At 41.8% G+C, this 20,472-nt stretch overlaps 1 protein-coding gene across 3 annotated transcripts; it reads right to left on the bottom strand.

Moving 5' to 3' along the window:
* Positions 1-9,196: 9,196 nt before the first annotated feature.
* Positions 9,197-20,224, bottom strand: LOC123405786 (4'-phosphopantetheinyl transferase HetI-like). 3 transcript variants are annotated; one of them, XM_045099362.1, is made up of 9 exons: positions 20,042-20,224; positions 19,631-19,926; positions 13,033-13,208; positions 12,224-12,288; positions 12,035-12,136; positions 11,774-11,929; positions 11,195-11,293; positions 9,609-9,726; positions 9,197-9,524 (listed from the first exon to the last, which is right to left on the bottom strand). In XM_045099362.1, exons 2-9 carry the CDS (start codon positions 19,834-19,836, stop codon positions 9,418-9,420), a joined length of 1,029 nt encoding a protein of 342 aa, XP_044955297.1. In that variant the 5' UTR covers positions 19,837-19,926; positions 20,042-20,224; the 3' UTR covers positions 9,197-9,417. The 3 variants fall into 3 exon arrangements, with proteins under 3 accessions (XP_044955297.1, XP_044955405.1, XP_044955348.1); XM_045099470.1 differs by lacking the exon at positions 20,042-20,224 and adding an exon at positions 16,253-16,452 and having other exon boundaries at positions 19,631-19,719; XM_045099413.1 differs by lacking the exon at positions 9,197-9,524 and adding an exon at positions 10,013-10,098 and having other exon boundaries at positions 9,635-9,726.
* Positions 20,225-20,472: the final 248 nt, after the last annotated feature.

Genomic DNA, 20,472 nt, shown 5'->3' with positions numbered 1-20,472 from the left:
GAGAATAGAATTAGAGTCAATGAAGATTTAGAGAATAAACACTCATCAAGACTATCTTTCGAATGCGTGCTTAGGATAAAAGAAATGTCAAATGGAAAACACAACCCATAAAATAGTTTAAATGACCAAAAACAAAGTAAACACAAGAAGTGGACACGAAAGGACTACATTAGCATGTATGGCACTAACAAGACACCCTAGACCGGTCTGGACTTCTTTGTATAAGATATGTTAGAAGAGTTCATTCCACATAAGCTATCATACCTCTAATTAGCGAGATAAAACTCCATCATAGTTACACACTACACAAGGCATACTGTAATAATGGATATGCACCATTTCCGATAGATATGATGATTCCTAGAATGAAGAAGCTTACAGCTTAATACACCTTCAGCTTCACTGCCTACTCCTTGATAGACTCTAGGTGATACACATTGCTAATTAGATTCCTTTCTGTTTATCAGTTTTTGAAGGGAAAACCCAAGCCAAAACCAAGAGCCAAATTAAATTATTTTTGCCACCAAATAGGATTATATGAACAGAACATTATTTTTTCTAACTGAAATGCAGTTTAGACAAGAGTAAAAAAGAATACTTTATTTCTGGTTTGTTTGGTTCAATCTAATTCTGCACAAGGTTACATACATTGGGTGAGCCAAAAACATTGAACAACGGCATTCTTAAACAATAGGCTGGTAACTCTGAGATAACATATCTTCCACTTTATGATTGTTGACAACAAATGGTTACTGCATAGCACTTCAAATATGTTCATCCAATGACCATGAAACTATAGTCCAGCACACAAGAACGAAGGTGTTACAAAAGGAAGCTCGAGCTGAAATGAAAAATTACTTGGGAGTGTGAAATGGTTTAACAAAACAGTACCTTGTTGTTGATTGCACCAATAAACATATATTGACATCCAAGTGCATGCATATTCTTCAAATTTGGGCACTGAAGTACCAGCCGCTCTGGAAAATAATTAATTGTTTATAATCATATAAGCAGTTAGCAACTTGACAATCTGACGAAACAGTTAATGATATAATATCTGGGTGTAGATTTGCACAAGAATTATGTTCAGGTCATTCAACTCTGGGCGTTTCACATACAAATCTGCCATGTGTGAAATTAGTAGTGCATACAAGACTTCTTTGATATAAACAAAAAAAACTCCTTTATTATCATGATCTAACATTAAGTAGTTTTGGAATCGCCGTACTATTACGATGATATGGCAAAACGAGGCTTCCCTGTTTCCCTAATAAGTTTAACAACATAATAAGAAATTTAAATTGTGTTTGTGCTATTAACCAGGTCATAATTTTTACTGTGAATTATAAAATATCCAAGGCAACAAATATATAGACAATAATAAAACCAAAAAGATTAACCGCACTGATGCACCATGCAAACATGACTAAATTAGTGGATCATTTGTTTCTTTCCTTCAGAGAACTGACTTGTGCCGGAAAAATCCCTATGTCTACTGGTGTCTCTGAATTTCTCTGAATCCTCTCTTCCTCCTCTGGCCGATCGAGCTGCGGCAGCTAGGAGAGAGCTAGCTAGGGGTAGACGGGAGCTAGGGCAAGGGATGGCAGCTCCAACACAGTGCATACCTGGATCTTTTTTAGGTTGAATCTACAGATATCCATGAGAATCCGGCACCTTTTCTGATGCACCCATGCCCACAATCAGCCGGTTCACACAGAATGCCTCAAAGTAAATCGTGCCATGAATCTACAACAGCCATCGAAAGCACCTGATAGGAGAAATAGATGAATGATTTACCTGACGACTTTTCGTGGTTGCTGCCTGACTGGAGACACTGTATGGTCGTGCTCATCCAAAGTACTACCAGGGGGCTTGGATGCGTGTCTCCGCCGCCTCAGCCATCGTCATTGAGCTGCTGGCGGGCTCCTTTGCCTCGTCTTTCACCATTCTTAAATATGGAGAGCAGTGATGGCTCATGGCTGCAACCTACGCATGGTTTCTTGATATTCTAGGGCAAGGTGCATATGTATGTGTACAGGGGGGGTTTGGGTTGAGGAGGCGAGGGATTTTGCGGTACGGAATTAAGGAGGCCGAGATCAGCTGTTGGTGCAGGCCGATGGCGATGTTGTGGAGTCAGCGGTTAATTTTTTTCAAAACTACTACGTATTTTATATTAAATTTGAAAATCATATGTGTTTTTTTAAATGTCAAAACTAACACCTCGTCAACCTCTGGTGGGCCGGCGGGGGACTTGTCGGCCTGTGGGAAGCCGAACTAGGCCTGTCGACCTGCGGGTGGCTGAAGAGCCACCTGTCGGCCTACGGTTGGCCGAAGAGGGCCCGTCGGCCTCTAGGAGGCCGAAGAGTATCAGGGACACAAAACGTGATTAAGATCGCCTCAAATGAAAAAGTTATCAACATGAAAAATCTTCGTCTCGTCGAAACGGTTGATTTTGATATAAAAATCGTCTTCATCCGAGATCGCAGACCTATAGAACCAAAACAAGGTCAAGGACAGAAGCTGTAGAGTTACTTCATACGTACAGATCGAATGGATGTCAGAAAATTTGTCAAGGACAGAAGCTGTAGAGTTACTTCATACGTACAGATCGAAACAAATTTCAGCCGATGTGAACAATAATTTACAACTCTCCTTCTTCTCCTCATATCGAGACCTCATCGATCTTCAAACACTTCATCCACACAAAAATTAACAGAAAACTCGTGAGATCCGTTAATATAATAAGCAAATTACTAACTTAAGTATTGTTGTAAACCTATTCATATTTTGTTTTTGCATTATATCTATTGTAATATAACTTCTCCAAGGATTATACCATCGATACAATCGATAGTTTCATCAAGACGAGCAAAACAATGCATCAAAAACAGGACAGTTTGTAGTAATATGAACATTAACCATATTTATTTAACTTTAAAATTCTGAAACATTAGGAAGAAATAAAAAAGTTCATAGCATTACTGTGTAAAAATTTCACAAACTTTCGACGTTCCAGTAAAAAAAGTAAATTCAAGAACTAGAGCCAAAGTTTCTGTTTTTGCACGGCACATACCAACAAGCAATCTAATCATCCTCAAGGAAAATCTTGGCATATTATTTTTATAATACAATGTATTTGTACAAGGGGATAATTATTTTTGTTGAAAAGTTTTTGTAATCGAGATTCACAAAGTTTCCATGGGCATGAACCAAGTTCAAGGACGTCCCCCACTTCAACGGTGTTCGTCTTTCTCACTTTCACTTTCTTTTTTGAAAAATTTTAGGTTCCCCTCTATATTTTTTGTTTATAAACTTTATAAAAGCACACAACATAAATAAATGACTCTTTAAAACTTCCGATTTGTCTCCCTCACAGCGCTTTCTTTAAATCCATTAAGCTAGGCCTAAAGTGCTCAAGTGATGGATCCACCCGGAACCGAAAGAATATCAAAGTCAATTTTAATTAACAATGATTTGTAATTTAGTAGTGAGCACAAAGAAACATATATCATGCAATGACGAAGTCTAACTCTCTTCCTATGCATCGGCATGTCATAAAAGAATAATTCATGCACATCAAGTAAAGGCCCATACATAACATAAGCAGTTTCTTGCAATTTTATCGTCTAGGAACATAAAGAAGTGGAGATGTAGTTCCTCTCTCATAATAATTACAAGTAGGAGAAGAAAGCACATGCATACTATATCCATCAAAATCATCATGTGTAATTGTAAAACACAACCCATCAATATAATTCTTAATAAGAGCAAACTTCTTCGGAATAGTGTAATTGGGAGAATTCAAAATGACAATAGGACTATCATATGTGGGTGCAATAGCAACAACTTCATTCTTAACAGAATGAACTATAGCAAGTTCATCTTCACAAGCATAATGCATATTGGCATCTTGGCCACAAGCATACCAAGCATCAATTTCATCAAAAAAGGGTATTTCAAAAGAATCAACGGGGTCATAGCAGTTATCATAGCATTCATCCTTCGGTAAGCACGAAGGGAAATTAAACAATGATGACTTTAAGAGTTAATCTCATCACAAGGTGGGCACAGGTAGCTAATCCACTCTTCCTCCTTTTGTTCTTCACTCTCCTCATCATATTTTCATCCAATGAGCTCACAGTTTCATCAATTTCTTCTTCCATAGGCTCCTGTAAAATATTAGTCTCTTCTTGGACGGCATAGGAGTCCTCAATATATAGTTTAACATAAGCATTAGAAGCATAGTTTTCATAGCAATATTTAAGTACGGAAAATTTTTCAGAATTGTAAAGAGTAGCATGATACTTTTCAATCAAAGAAGCAATTTCATAAGCACCCTTAAAAGCAAAAAATTATTCAATTTGTTCAACATCATAATAACTATAAACACCTTTATCGTAAGAAGATAAGATTCCATTATCACTAAACTCACATTGGTAGGGAAGGTATTTCTTAGGGTCTTTAGAACAACAAGTAAAATCATATATTTCACATAAATTTCAAGCATAGCAATGCAAAGTATTAATACGATGCCATAAAAGTTTCCCTTTTTGAGATAAGCGGTGTCGCACATAATAAGTATGCTCATCTAATGATTTGCCCTCAACTAAACTAGTTGGGGTTTCAGCACGAGCACATAGGGATCGAAGATGATGCAAGTAAAAAAAACATCAGTAGTATGATAGATTGTGGGTAGTTCTTCAACCATTTTCTCAGTAGGTACAACTAATTTTCTTGGTACTTTGCGTTCCCTACCCATAACTAAATATAGAAAACAAGAACAAAATAAAAACTACTTAGTGATAAAGCAAACAAGCACACACGAGAATGTTCACCCCACGCTATTGCTCCCCGGCAACGTATAGAAACAGGTATTAATAACCCACAAGTATAGGGGATCATTTGTATCCCTTTTTGATAAATAAGAGTGTCGAACCCAACGAGGAGCTAAAGGTAGAACAAATATTCCCTCAAGTTCTATCGACCACCGATACAACTCTACACACACCTAACGTTTTCTTTACCTAAAACAAGAATAAAACTAGAAGTACTTTGCGAGAATAAAACTAGAAATAAATTGCAAGATAATAAATATAGTAGTGTAGTAGAAAGCTTTTTGGAACACAAGAGAAGGATTTGTCCCTAGGAAATTAACTACTAGATCGATAGCAAGTTTTTATGTGGGAGAGGCCATGATAACCCACAAGTATAGGGGATCAATTGTAGCCTTTCTCGATAAGTAAGAGTGTTGAACCCAACGAGGAGCTAAGGGTAGGACAAATATTCCCTCAAGTTCTATCGACCACCGATACAACTCTACGCACACTTTACGTTCGATTTACCTAGAACAATTATGAAACTAGAAGTACTTTGTAGGAGTGATAGGATAGGCTTGCAAGAAAGTTAAGAACACGTAAATAAAACTAGGGGTTGGTTAGAAAAAGAAACAAATACGAGTGTCTAGCGAGTGTGGAAAAGTGGTGGTAGGAGTTGCGGAATTGTCCCTAGGCAATTGACTACGTTACTAGATCGATAGCAAGTATTATGGGGGAGAGGCCTCTGCTAGCATGTCATCCCTTACTTGGAATTCTATGCACTTATGATTGGAACTATTAGCAAGCGTCTGCAACTATTAACGTTCATTAAGGTAACACCCAACCATAGCAATAAGATATATTGGTCCCCCTTCAATCCCATATGCATCAATTTCTATGCTAGGTCTGAAGCTTCTGTCACTCTAGCCTGCCAATACATAGTCCTATCAACCTCAATTCCAATAAATTCTATCTTCTAGCAAGACATTCACCGAGCAAGCGGTTCAAAACCTTCCTCGTCTCTAGTTTACTCCGGACCTTCCCTCACCCGAGAATTGCATTTCCGCTTCAGCTTCCCCGAAGCCCTAACTCCCCATTCTTTCTATCTTACATCGCCATACAACTAACCCTATGGTGTGATCCACGCGCGCGATCATGTGATGGGCACCAAAGGACAACAACATAACTCAAGCAAATTAAACCAACCATAGCAATTCATCAATCACCGATAGGACAATGATAATCTACTCAGACATCATAGGATAGCAACACATCATTGGATAATAATATGTAGCATAAAGCACCATGTTCAAGTAGAGGGTACAACAGGTTGCGGGAGAGTGAACCGCTGAATATAGATGGGGGAAGATGATGGAGATGTTGGTGAAGATGATGGAGGTGTTGGTGTAGATCGCCGTCACACGATGATGTCCCGGGCGGCGTTCCGGCGCCGCCGAGAGAGAGGGGGAGAGAGCCCCCCTCCTTCTTCTTCTTGCTTGACCTCCTCCCTAGATGGGAGAAAGGTTTCCCCTCTGGTCCATGGTCTCCATGGTGGCGGCAAGTTTTTATGTGGGAGAGGCCATGATAACCCACAAGTATAGGGGATCATTTGTATCACTTTTTGATAAATAAGAGTGTCGAACCCAACGAGGAGCTAAAGGTAGAACAAATATTCCCTCAAGTTCTGTCGACCACCGATACAACTCTACACACACTTAACGTTTTCTTTACCTAAAACAAGAATAAAACTAGAAGTACTTTGCGAGAATAAAACTAGAAATAAATTGCAAGATAATAAATATAGTAGTGTAGAGCCAAAACAAGGTCAGGGACAGAAGCTGTAGAGTTACTTCGTACAGACCGAATGGATGTGAGAAAATTTGTCACGGGGCACCCGGTGCACTCGGTGAGACCGTGTGGAATACAAAAGAGTACACAAGTTTGGTCACATTCACTCGGAGCACAAAGAGAAGCACGAAGCATCGAAACAAATTTCAGCCGATGTGAACAATAATTTACAACTCTGTAGGCAAAAACAACAAAAAATAATATTACGATAGTATGTTTCACTTCTGTGTCTTGTCCAGTCCATCATCAACAATTTAGCCACCGCTCATATTCATAGTAACATCATCCTGATTGTATGAGAAACTAACAAGCACGTCTAGAAACAGTGCAACAAAATATATCTACAATGAAAGCACCCATGAGAAGAGATGCAATGAAGCACACACCAACATAGGTCAAAAAATAAATTCTCCAAAAGAATCAAAATGTCAGTACAATTTACCAAGATAAGCAACACAACATTGTTTGAAGCATACTTTAATGTTGGTTGAAACATACTCTAGCGGCGGCTCAAGCAAAAGTTCATTGTCATAGTAACACATGTGAGAAACAATAATATATAGTTACATGTCTGTTGGTGTCTACATTGTGAGCCCCAAGAGTCCCGTGGAGAGCAGCGACACTGTCACCAACGAGGGAACGACGCCCTTGAACTTGAACAACCTAGTGTTTGTGTTGCTAGTTTGCTTCCAAAATGATGACAAAATATTGGGCACCCGAGATGCTTGATCTCATGTTACACTCCATGCCCACCATCGATGACCATGACATGCCCACCGTCGGAAAAGAATGATCTTCCACTCTTGCTAGCCTTGCAGAAGTTTAGGAAGCATGATTAGTTTGATTTGGATACAAAGATGATGCCTAAGAAACAATATGAAGCATGCAATGAAGCAAACTGAACACAATGTAGAAGCACCAGTGTGAAGCACTTAAAGTAAACCATATGAAATGAAGAAGCATAATATGATGCATATGAAGCAAGTTCTGCATCGTAAAGAAGCAAAATTATGATACAAATGAATCATGAAAATTGGATGCATCATATTTATGTAATCTCAACATAATTTCCATATGATGGAAGCATATTTTAAAATGGGGTTAACAAGATTTATGCAGCCATTCGGAGAGTTTTGTCACGTTCACTCGGTCTTATCGAGTGAACGTGACCAAACTTGTGTACTCTTCTGTATTCTACGCGGTCTCACCGAGTGCATCGGGTGCTCCGTCACAAAATTTCTCACATCCATTCGGTCTGTCCGAAGTAACTCTATAGCTTCTTTTGTCCCTGATCTTGTTTTGCTTCTACAGGTCGCATACGACCTTGGATTAAGACGAGTTTTATATCAAAATCAACCGTTTCGACGAGACAAAGATTTTTCATGTTGATAACTTTTTTTCATTTGAGGCCATATTAATCACGTTTTGTGTCCCTGACACTCTTCGGCCTCCTGGAGGCCGGCGGGCCCTCTTCGGCCAACCGCAGGCCGACACGTAGCTCTTCGACCACCAGCAGGCCGACAGGCCCACTTCGGCCTCCCACAGGCCGACAGGTCCCCCGTCGGTCCACCAGAGGCTGACGGGGTGCTAGTTTTAACATTTTTTAAAAAGCACATATGTTTTTCGAATTTATTATAAAATACGTAATAGTTTTGAAAAAAAAAATCGTCAACGGTTACTCATCATGGAAAAGCACGGCCACTCTGGCCGCGATCCGCAAGGTTCCGGAGCTGAATGGTAGGTTGCTGCCTTCCCCTAGTGCATGTCTCCGACGACGTCTCCGGTGATTGCTCCACGGCAGGCTGACAGCTCACGTCTATTAGATCTGACAAATCGATATTGTTCACGGAGGACGGTGCGGCGACAGCAAAGACACATGCCGTACGAAGGCCCCGAGTTGCAGAAGATTGCGACAGTGGGAGGGTTTTTCTTGGGATGCTGGGTTTTTCTTAGGAATCTGGACGCGATCCGCAAGGTTCCGGAGCTGAATGGTAGGTTGCTGCCTTCCCCTAGTGCATGTCTCCAACGACGTCTCCGGTGATTGCTCCACAGCAGGCCGACAGCTCACGTCTATTAGATCTAAAAAATCGATATTGTTCACGGAGGACGGTGCGGCGACAGCAAAGACACGTGTCATAGGGAGGCGACATCTCACGTCTATTAGATCTGAAAAATCGATATTGTTCACGGAGGACGGTGCGGCGACAGCAAAGACACATGACGTAGGGAGGCCCCGAGTTGCAGAAGATTGCGACGACGGGAGGGTTTTTCTTGGGATGCGGTTGGCATGGAGATGGGCAAAGACGTGCGTAAGACGTGGTGGGTTAGCATTCGTTAATGAATATTTTTTTGTTAATGATGTAATTAAGCCGTTGATAATATGATTAAACGGTTTAGATTTATAGTTGGATCTGCCCTCTTAGTGGTGGTAGATTTGTGAATGGAGGGAGTAGTATACAGCAAACTAGATGGAGCAATAACTGCACATAGAGGGCTTTCGACCAATATGCCTCTCTCACGCCCTTCTCAAACAGTTTCAAAACCCAAGATACATCTCCGATTAAACTACTTGTGATCAAAGAAACTCAACAGATACATATGGTAATGTAGTGCCAGCCATTGAATGGCAGCTCAGACCAACAATGTTTCCACCAAGAGAAGAGAGCCAACACACATGAAAAATGATGTTTCAGTGGGCAGAGACCAAAACCTATCGCTACTGGACCAAGTGTGTTTCACAACAATGTTTCAGTAGTCAGGCAATAAGTTTTACAGCTTCTGTTCCAGAGACGAGTGTATCTTCGACAAACGGTACGGTCTTCCATACTTTCAACCCTACTGGTGCTGGACTGTCTTCAGGACCTGCGACATATACAACAACGATGAAGCAACTGAAAGGACAAGGTAAGCAAACTGTTATTACCCGAACTGGAAATATATGCAGACCTTGACTTCTGGAGCTGTCCTCTATACAAACTGATATGTAGTGAGAGCTATTTAGCTCCGCGAGTGTAAACAGCCAGTTCTCGGACAGGTGGCAATCAGACCTGGAAGCATTCGATGCCTGACAGATCCAACAAGAGTCAAGGCAGATCGATAAAAATGATTTATTGCTACGTTGCAACATAGTAGTAATAAGGCACAGGCACCTGACTTCTGATGTACTACTACTATCTAAGAGTTAATATTGGGCGGCTCCTTTCAAGGACTCACGTTAATCCTAGAGAATTTGTCCCAGAGGAATAACATCTATCCGGTCTACCTTGAAGCTATCTGTGTAGCCGTTTGAATAAGTAAACCTCACCCTCGACCACATGGACTCGTCCTTTTGTTAATCCTTCCTTCCTTACCTGCTGAGTCCTTAACTTCACCGTCATGCCTCCCGCCCACACGTCTATGAGCAGGCAGCACAGTAGTTCACCCTCCTCGAGACTGTCTGAAATAATTCTCCGTCAATCCTTCGAGAACTCAAACAGGCAAGTAACCATCAATCCCCAAATTCACTTATGTATTCTCCGACCTATTGAGTTCATCACAGAGATCCACAACAAATCTGATTGATCCCTAATATTTGATCAAGAAAATATATGAACCGTGCTGTTTGTGAGGCTTCAGATCGGAAAAGTTTGGTTTTTTTTTGTATACTCCCTCCGTCCCAAAATTCTTGTCTTAGGTTTGTCTAAAATTGAATGTACCTAAATACTAAAACATGACTAGATACATTTATATTTAGACAAATCTAAGACAAGAATTTTGGGACGGAGGGAGTATTTTAAAGCAGAGAGGGGAACCTTGGCGCGATGGTAAAGCTGCTGCCTTGTGACCATGAGGTCACGGGTTCAAGTCCTGGAAACAGCCTCTTGCAGAAATGTAGGGAAAGGCTGCGCACAATAGACCCAAAGTGGCCGGACCCTTCCTCGGACCTGCGCAAGAGGAGGTACATGCACCGGGCTGCAGTGGCGGAGCTTGGGCCAAATCTTAGGAGGGGCAAAACAATGAGGTTTAGCATGTTCTTACAGAACATACAACACAAAAACTAACTAGTAGTGGGTTTTCTTGAGCTGGGGGGGGGGGGGGGGGGGGGGGGGGGACCGCCCAGGTTGGCCCCATGAAGCTCCGCCACTGCTGGGCTGCCCTTTCATTTTAAAGCAGAGAGGAGATTGTTTACTTGAAGTACAGTTGTGCTTAATCAATTCAAAGAATTGTGATCTTGACTTTGGTTTTCATAAGAAATCTGGATATACCAAAGTCAGAATTGTGAACATTCCCTTACTTTTCTTGTGCACAATGTTCACATAAGTTTGACAGGCAACACCATTACTGTAGTCATTTCTTTAGCAGATAAAGGTGTCAAATTTTATCGGTCGGGCTCAGGAGGCTGAGATACTCTCAGAAGTGGTTAGATGTCCAGTAGATCCATGCGTCAGAAGGTGTCACAGAATATCATGTCGGTTTTTTTCAGATACATAGTCCCTTACACATGTACCGTATGTTCAAGACAGCAACAAAGGGGAAAGGTTCAAGCAGCATACCTTAGAAATCCGAATTCCCATACTTGTATCCAGCATGATCGAAAATGTACTGAAAGGAGCACCTGAGAAACCCATTCCAAGAGCTTTTACATATGCTTCCTAAAAAAATACACATCAATTCCATGTAAGCAATTTATTTTGAAACATAATATCAGTAACCAGTATTATGAATATTAAATTTACATAGAGCAACATTTGCTGAAAACCCAACTTTGGTGCTTACTCTTCTCATAGTGATTCCTTTTTTTTCCACAATAGCACCATTCATAAGGTGCCCATCTATGTGTGCTTCAATTTGTTTCATTTAATATAATCATATGTAAGGAAGGATTTATCAAGTTCACATAAAAATGGGTTCGCTCTAAACACATTCCAGACCTGCATTTCTATACCAAAGAAAAATGAAATCAGCTACAGTATGCTTTAGGTGGTCATATTAGGCTACATGTGGGCCAGAGGATATATCCTACCCTAGTACAGGAAAATACAATCACTAAATGTTAGAATGTAAATCAGCACAATGTAGTGGCCATGCAGGAAAGAGCTATAAAGTAGAGGACCAAAGAGAGCCTCACTAACTTTAAGAGTCCATAGTTTCAGGAATTCCTTTCGCTGAGCATCTGAATCTGAAATCTCAGCTAGATAATTAACTTCCGAAGGGGTGAAGTAACGGCGAGCAAGAGATAAAATATTCTTGGTTGTATTTCGCTTCTTCTCTTCAATATCAATGCCAATCTGAGACAGTACGTAGATAGCAATATCAACTGAATAACTTCCAAAGCAACAGAAACATGGCCATTTCTTTCTCACTTTCGATATTCACAGGGGCAGGGAACATACACGAGCATTAATGGCAATACCACAGGCAATCAAAGAAGTTGTGTGTGAAATGTTGAAATGCAAAGGTTGCTCCGCAGAGTTATCATCCTGTGGCCACAATACCTAATTAAACATGGAAAACAACAAAGGCAAGTTAGTTACAAGGCTTTACATTGCAGGAAAATTAACCGCTGAAGCCTAACCTCTTACCTCAGGTTTGCCAAATTTGTTCTTCTTAAACTCGAATGACCTCGGATCAATTTTATAACCTGTATCTAATCTAGTTCAAACAAATTACCAATAAGCATATCAGTAATTCTGTTATGCTATCCCATGACATGTTTTATTCTTTGTAAAATATAATTGATAAGAACTAACAAGACAAGAGTATAGTATAATTATTGACAAGATAAACTTATAAACTTAACATTGAGCAGCATGTCAAACTTCCATGTTTCAGGTCAAAAGGGAAGATATTTTCATTCTCCATTTTTATGACTATTTACGAAAACTGTGCATCAGAAAGTGATAATACACCTACTAGGAGAAAAAAAAACATCTATGGACAAAGAAGTCAAATTTACATGACATTGATGACTTTGAATCATATGCTTTCTGTATATGTAAGACAAGATGAATGCACAAATGGAAAGCCACCTACTTACAGGCAATGTTTAAAGGGAATGACTCCCTGCATCTAAGAGCCATAAATTGCATTAACTACTGAAGTTCTCCAGAAATATGAAGGTTTTTTTCTTACAAAAATAGAGTTTTCCCCGTGATTATAAAGATTACAAGGTCTATAAACTAAGAAAAATTGTTTATATGATTAGCAGAAACCATGGAAACGATAATATGTGCTGTCAGTCCTAACCAATGTATGCATGTGAATCTAACACCTGCAACCATTTCCAAATTGAATCACAGAATGATTTCTTGAGTGCTAATAATTTAGTAACAGGCATGAAAATCGAATCAAGTGTGATCGCCAGTGAAATAGACAGTTGGTGGTTACATACATCTTGAGAGGGTGGTGCGCAGCAATGCACGGGACAAAACAGCATCTTTCCGCAACATTGTTGCTTTCATAGAGTCGGCATACTCTCTTTCAGAAGGAGACAGGAGTTCTTCATACATATTCAGTTGGGACTGATTTTTCAGCTCATCGGGACAAAGATACCAAACATGCACCTCTCTGCAAAAGAAATAAACACATAAACAAATATCTTCAAAATATTTCAATGCACCAAATAGCTATTATAAGAAAAAGAAACTACCAACCTCTTGTAATTGTGAAAGAGTTATACTCATCAAGTACAGGCTTTACCAAACCCAGGGGTACAATTACTGACCAGAAGCTATATCATGTATCCACATGCCAATATGGGGTGGTACACATATCAGGATATAGGGTGGTACACATATCAGGGAGTATCTGGGAATACAGATTTTAAGTAGAGATAAAATAAAACCAGATACACCCTGATAAGCATGGGCACGAAGTCCTTCAGTGGATGTCCACCCTACATTCCTAGCAAACAATTTCCGTTCCCTTAAAACACAGGAAGCAAACGGTTGTATCATCTACTACCACTAAAAAAGGAAGAGGAGGAAGATCCAACTATAAATCTGGACCCTCTAATCATTTAATCAACGGGCTGATTATCCCTGTTAACAAAAGTCTTCGTTAACAAAACCCACAACGGTGTCCACGTCTTCGCCCACCCCCGCGCCCTCCCCCGCAAAAAAAAAACCACCCACGAAGGCACGAACCCTTATCGTAACTCCCTCACGCACGCCGTAACCCCCCTCCCCCCGCCCCCTACTGCTCCCTCCTTCGGCGCACACCCCCACGACCACCACCCTTCCAGACGGCCCGGCCCGGCCCCTGCACCACCACCCTTCCTCACCCCCACGGCCACCACCGCACCCCTCCCGGCATCGGATATGGCGGGATCCGCACTGCCCCACGCTCATCTCGGTGGACAGCGGCGTAGGGACAGCGCCCATGGTGGTCTCGAGTCCAGATGCGGCAGTTGATGCACACGACGTTGGGCACGGCGGCGGCGATATCCAACCTGATTCAGTCAAGGAGGCGCGGCAGGGGCTGAATCCTATTGCGGTTACGGCGTGGAGGCGAACTAGGAGGCGCGGGAGGGGGTCCAATGGTGAACTCCAACCTCATAGCGACAACGTTCCTCGCCGGTTCCGAGCGAGATGGCAAGCTCCAGCGAGGTCTCTCCATGACGAAGGTGGTGCTGCACCTGTGAGAGAGAGACATAGGTGAGGGGAGAGATAGAAGGAAGGAGGAGAGGCAGGGAGAAGAAGAGGGCGCGAGGAGTGGCGGGGAGGTCCAGGGCTCCTGGCGGTGCCCGTCTTCTGCGTCGGGGAGGGGGAGCGATGAGGTACGACCAGAGAGAGATGAGAGAGATACGGGAGGAAGAAGGGGAAGAAAGAGGCGAAGGGATCCTGCGGGGCTGAGTTGGAGCCCCGGTGGTGCTACTGCTGTTGTCGGACGGCGGCCGATGGGACAAGTCCATGTGCTGAATTGGCACATTTGATGCAGGGCCGGCACTGTATGTTCCTCCCCCTTCTCTAATTAGTAGTAGAATTCCATTGCTATTTGACGGAGAGCAGCCACCAAAAGTTCCTCTTTTGATGCACAGCGGCCACCAAAAACAGCTGTCTCTTTCTCTCTCTAATTGAATCTCAGCTACAGAATGATGTGTATCTATGCTACTGCACGTGGATTGATTCATGACTTAGCAAAATATTTCCCGTGAGATGTGCTAATATACAAATTTGATGTCCACGGTGACCTCCACTTGTGCTTCCAATATATTGCTATAACATTTTTTCCAGGACCTGTGTAACCTCTTCCTTATGCACTTCAGGATTTGAGATGATCAAAATAGTGTTGTTCTGTTTGGTGGCTGTGTGTAGTTCCGGCCGAGCCAAAGAGTTGTGTCTAACAATCTGTAGCAGGAACTCACCCACTCATCTGGTTCAACTTTCATTGATGGAATTCTCCATCCAGATCTTTCTTTGTCCGTAAGAACGCTGATCGAGCTGTGGTTTTGATAATATATTCAGTGAAGCGTAGAGGAGGCATATGACGGTCGTCCGATTGAGCGGGTCGTTAATGGCTACGGTTGTGGATGGCCACAGCCAGGCACCATCTGGGTGGCACGTCAACGGCCGGCTAGGAGAGGGAGCTGGTGGAAAAGGCCTCCAATATTTTTCAGAATGAATAACAACTAGGGTATGTTCAGTGAACATATTTTTTTCAGCATCCAATTACCATTCCAGCATTGGAATCATAAACACTAGAAGTTATGTTTCCTAACGAAATTGTTATCTTAGAGAAAGTTTCTTTCAGTTTTCCACCTTCCAAGTTCCTAGAGATTTTGCTCTGAATTAGGTACGGACAATATGACAAGGTGCCTGGGATCGATTGACCATGAGGAGTTCGTCACTATCTCACTGCAATGGTACACATGAACAAAAGGGACAGGAAAAGCACCTCTATACTTCATTCCAATACTTCGACAAGGAAAGCAGTGGGTAAGTTGAGCACCAGAGATGATAATTAATACATATCTCAGGCACATGTGTTCTTGATACTGGATCACATGCGTGTTTATCTCATATACTTCTTGCAGATACATTACAGATGAAGAGCTGGAGCATGCCTTACAGGAGCAGAAATTATACAGTGCCGAGAAACACATGCATGTCCTCTCTAAAAGACATGTAAGGTAGAAAAACTATGTACATACAGTGCATACATGACTTATATGCCATGTGAGTATGTGAAACATTCGTGTCATTTTAGATAGAAAAAATACATATGTACATACATAACAATACCCCTATGTGGTAAATAGTACTCCCTCCATCCCAAAATAAGAAACTCAACTTTGTAATTAGAATAGAGTTTGAATGAGTGAGACGGACATCAAGAATCATCCATGTAAATTACGCGTTCAGCAGAATTTTCTCTAACAGTTTTTAGTTGAAAGAAAATGTTTCCCCCTATTCCTGTGATGGGGGCAATGCAACTGAGAACGAAAGCTCAATAGCATATAATTGTTACTTAAGCACATGTATTGTTTTGATTTCTAATTCAAGTGCACAATTAGATGCTTAGCTAGAATTTTTTGCCAAATAATGAAATTTGATAGGTAATTGATATGATTGTAAGTGCAATAGTCGTTTGTGAGATAGTCACTGGCGTACAAAGAGGTATTCTGTTTTTCTTTCCGCTGCTAGATCCGCCTCATATCATAATTGGCCCATAGTTGATCCGTGATCTTTTGTGATTTTTGTATGAGGTAACTTGTGTCTTGGATCAAGAAGGGTTGTTGGTCACTGTGGCCGCGGCCGCCGCCCAATAGCAGCAGGTCCCCGAGCAGCCAATCCCAAGCTTTGACGTCTTCCTGGACCACGAGAAAAGAAACCTAAGATTCAAGGTCTTCCCTGTCCAAGAGCAGCCAGATACAATATCTGAGGTCTTCTCGTTCTAGGAATCCTACTATGATTTTTTTAACTACAAAATTACTATAATGTTTGACATTTTTTTCCTCTTAAGTGATCCCTTTCATTTTATGCTTCATATGTACTGCACTTAAAATGTAGCCAACGGTTTATTATCAGGTGCATTCAAATGACCTGCTAAATCATGCATGTGAAATATGATGTCTTAGCACAAGGCTACAAATATTTTGCAGTTGCACAGACTACCTAAACTTAGCATATATGCGTGCATCCTTCATACTAATGCACATCCCATCAGAATGAATGTGGATTCCCTCGTAGTTAGAGGCTTAGAGCATAGGGAATTAAAACTGAAATAAATCTAGAGGATATGGTTTGTGTTAAGTGAGGAAGCGACTGAAACAAATTGGAGCATTGCCAAATCTGCAAGTGAGATCTAATCTAAATAGAGAAATGATTTTTTTGCTGGACTCTACCTGATGTACATGAATTATCATTTCTTATTTAACATGTAGTTCTGTTCAAAACGAGAAAGATGTGGTACAATGTTAAGTTAGGATGTTCAACTCGAACTATACATGTTTTGCAGCTCCATTCTGTCTTGCTACAGAAATAGCTTTTTTCTTAGTGGTTTGGGTAACTGATGGTGGGTTTACTTTTCTTTCATGTATTAGATATGGAGTCCGTGCTTCTTGGATTTTCTGAATTTTATCTTCATTCGTGCTGATTTTTCTGTCAATGAATTTTCAGTCAATTATTTACTCATGTCTTCGACTTCTTGTTTTTGCTATTTCCTAATTGTGCTCCCAGTCTGGATAAAATTCATTAGCACATATTCCATACACTCATATTTTGCTTTACATATTTATTTGTTTTTGTTGAATCGAATGTAAACACTACATACTATGTAATTTGGTCTTTTTCTAGGCGCAAGCCACCAAGTTGTTCCAGTCCAGGGGTAGCCAGGCTCGAGCCACCATCATCCTGGTCTCGCCATGTTGGGTGGTGGCAGAGACCAAGCCAATGCTCCTTGCGGGGACATCTAAGTCGCGGAAGGTGTCGCCAACTACGATGTCCACCAATACAATCAATCATATGGTGTCGAATTCATATTCTTTTGTGAATAATTGTAGTACAACCAACTGAAGGCCACCACCACCATCTAACATGTGTAGTGTCGAATTCATATTCTTTTGTGAAGAATTGGAGTACAGCCGACTGAAGGCCACTTATCATGCTTAGGATTGTGGCTACTTACAACCAATCATATGCACCTAGAGTGATATGTTCTTTGTCATATCATGTATGTAGTCCCACGAACCTCATATTGGATATGAGCCATTTGTAAAGAATTCTAGTGGTGAATTCATGATTTTCTTTTCATTATTCAAGATGATGTTTTATTATGTTTTTCTATAGTACTCCTTCCGTCCCAAAATTCTTGTCTTAGGTTTATTTAGAAATGAATGTATTAAAATACTAAAACGTGACTAGATACATTCATATCTAGACAAATCTAAGACAAGAATTTTGGGACGGAGGGAGTATATGGTAATTTCATAATTACCTACGGACATCTGGTAACCTACCAATATAGACCTCAATTTCTTATTCAACGATCTCTTTAGTTCGTGCACATACATGTATTATCCTCATGATTTTAGGCTCAATAATATTTCAACTGATGAAGGTAATTCAGATATTTAAATTAACCAATTCTTTACTGCGAGGTCAGTTGTTACATCCTTTTAGGATTGAAGTATAGCAGTTCATACATGCACTTCCTATTTTTAAGACGGTTGGTAAGTGCATTACATAGTTGATGCTCTAAGCAATGTCTTGTACAGAGATATACTAAGCGTGAATATCTTAGTGATGCAGCAAAGTGTGGTCTTGAGCTATTGGGTTAAGGGAGAGTAATTTTTTTCTCCCAGTGCAACATTTGTAATTCAAGACGTGACGCGTTTACTAGTCCTCTAAAGGCCTCCTTTGGTTTGGAGGAATTTCATAGGAATTCCATAGGCTAGGATTCTTGTGGGAATATTTTCTTTAGAGCCCTTTGGTTCATAGGAATGGACCTCCTACTCCTACATAGGATTGATTCCTATCCTTCACATTTTAAAGCAATATAAACATAAGCCTGGCCTCAATGAAAAAAATCATATGATGTGAACCAAATGACTCTCTTTTCCTATTCCTACTCATAGGATTTGAGATATATGTCATCTCATTTCCTACAAGTTTCCTATTCTAATGCACTAAAGGAGGCCTAATAGTTGGTGATTTCTGATGTGTTTGATTCTCATGCACTGCGTTATTTTCATGAACATAAGAAGTGTACCTTTTTCACATTTTTAGTGAACCAAACAAGATTGGTAATAGCAGGTGGAAGCCAGTAATATTGGCAATCTCCGGCATTGTCTAATACTCCCTCCGTCCCAAAATTCTTGTCTTAAATTAGTCTAGATATAAATGCATCTTGTCAAGTTTTCGTATTTAGATACATTCATTTCTAAACAAACCTAAGACAAAAAATTTGGGACGGAGGGAGTATGAAGTACTTACTTTCCATATTAAGGAGAGACAGACACAAGACGTGGAGCATAGTATCATGCCCCCGTCACCTGTGGCCGCCACCCGACACGGGTTGATCATACTCCCTCCGTTCCTAAATATAAGTCTTTTTAGAGATTCCACTAGGGGAGTACATACGTAGCAAAATGAGTGAATGTATACTCTAATGTATATCTATATACATCCGTATGTAGTTCCCTAGTGGAAACTCTAAAAAGACTTATATTTAGGAATGGAGGGAGTAGAAGGTAGCGAGTGCCGTAGGGCGCACCTGCCAGCTGTGGTGCCCAGATCCAATTTAATGACATGTAATCGAACAGATCATTATGCTGAATGAAAATGATTCCCAATTCACATCTCCTGCTCTTCAATCCCACCCCCTTGCTGCTCTACTCACATCCCCAATTCCCCTCACCGCCGACGAAACCTCTAACCACTGGTTGAAAACGCCATACACAGGCAAGCGTAACCTCTACTGCCTGCCGCCAGAGGCAGATCTACCATATGTCCTAGCAGACAGGGCACATAAGGATGAAAGGTGGCTACCTTGGGGACTGGAGAGGCGGCGGGAGCGGCAGGGAGGAGAACAGGCGCCCGCCCGAGACCCCCGGCGTCTTCGGCGGGATAGGCAACCCACGGCATCTGACGAGGCGGTGGCGCACAAGGCCTCCCTCAACCCGCAGCGTCCTCGGCGGCGACGGCAGGAGAGGCATCGCGCGGCAGCGGAGGAGGACGCGGTGGTGGTGGCGCATGCGCGTATGCTGCTTCGCGCTGCCCGCCGGGTTTGGCTTATAGCGCTGGCTGTTGGTGGCAACGAGGGAGCGGCCGGCCGGTCGTAGTCTCTGCGGCGGAGCAACAAGAAATGGCGGCCATTTAGAGGGTCTCTCTCACATCCCGCCAACAACCGCTCCGGCCTCACAAATCGTGCAATGCGAGGCTGGATTAGATGGGCCTTACCTAGCGCAGCGCCGGGGGCTCGTCGGCGGTGCAGATCCTGGGCAGGGGCGCGTCCGGGAGAGGTTGCGGGCGCCGGCGGCGGGCGGGTAAGGGCGGAGTCGAGGAGGAGTGTGAAATCCGCCGCCGCCGCCGCGAGGCGTGCGTCAGATGGATCGAGAGGTGATAGACCTGAAAGGGTGGGCTTGCCCGTGCACCGGACCAGAAAGCCCAGGTTGGCCCAGCTAACCAAAGAACGCGGATTTTATTGCCGGAGCAGGGAGGAGCTCCTACCTGCCGCTCCAGCGCCGCATGGGGGGGGGGGGGGGGGGGCATAATGGGCCAGCCCAGTTTTATTTCTATTTTCTGTTACCTTTTTCCTTCACTGTTATTTTTATTTGTTTGTTTCTTTTTTCCTTTTTACTTTGTTTTTTATTTAAAGCAAAAACATTTTT

Source organism: Hordeum vulgare, chromosome 1H (genome assembly GCF_904849725.1).
Source record: "Hordeum vulgare subsp. vulgare chromosome 1H, MorexV3_pseudomolecules_assembly, whole genome shotgun sequence".
Classification (NCBI taxonomy): domain Eukaryota; kingdom Viridiplantae; phylum Streptophyta; class Magnoliopsida; order Poales; family Poaceae; genus Hordeum; species Hordeum vulgare.
Note: the sequence above shows the minus strand (reverse complement) of the source record. Positions and strands in the feature narration are given on the sequence as shown.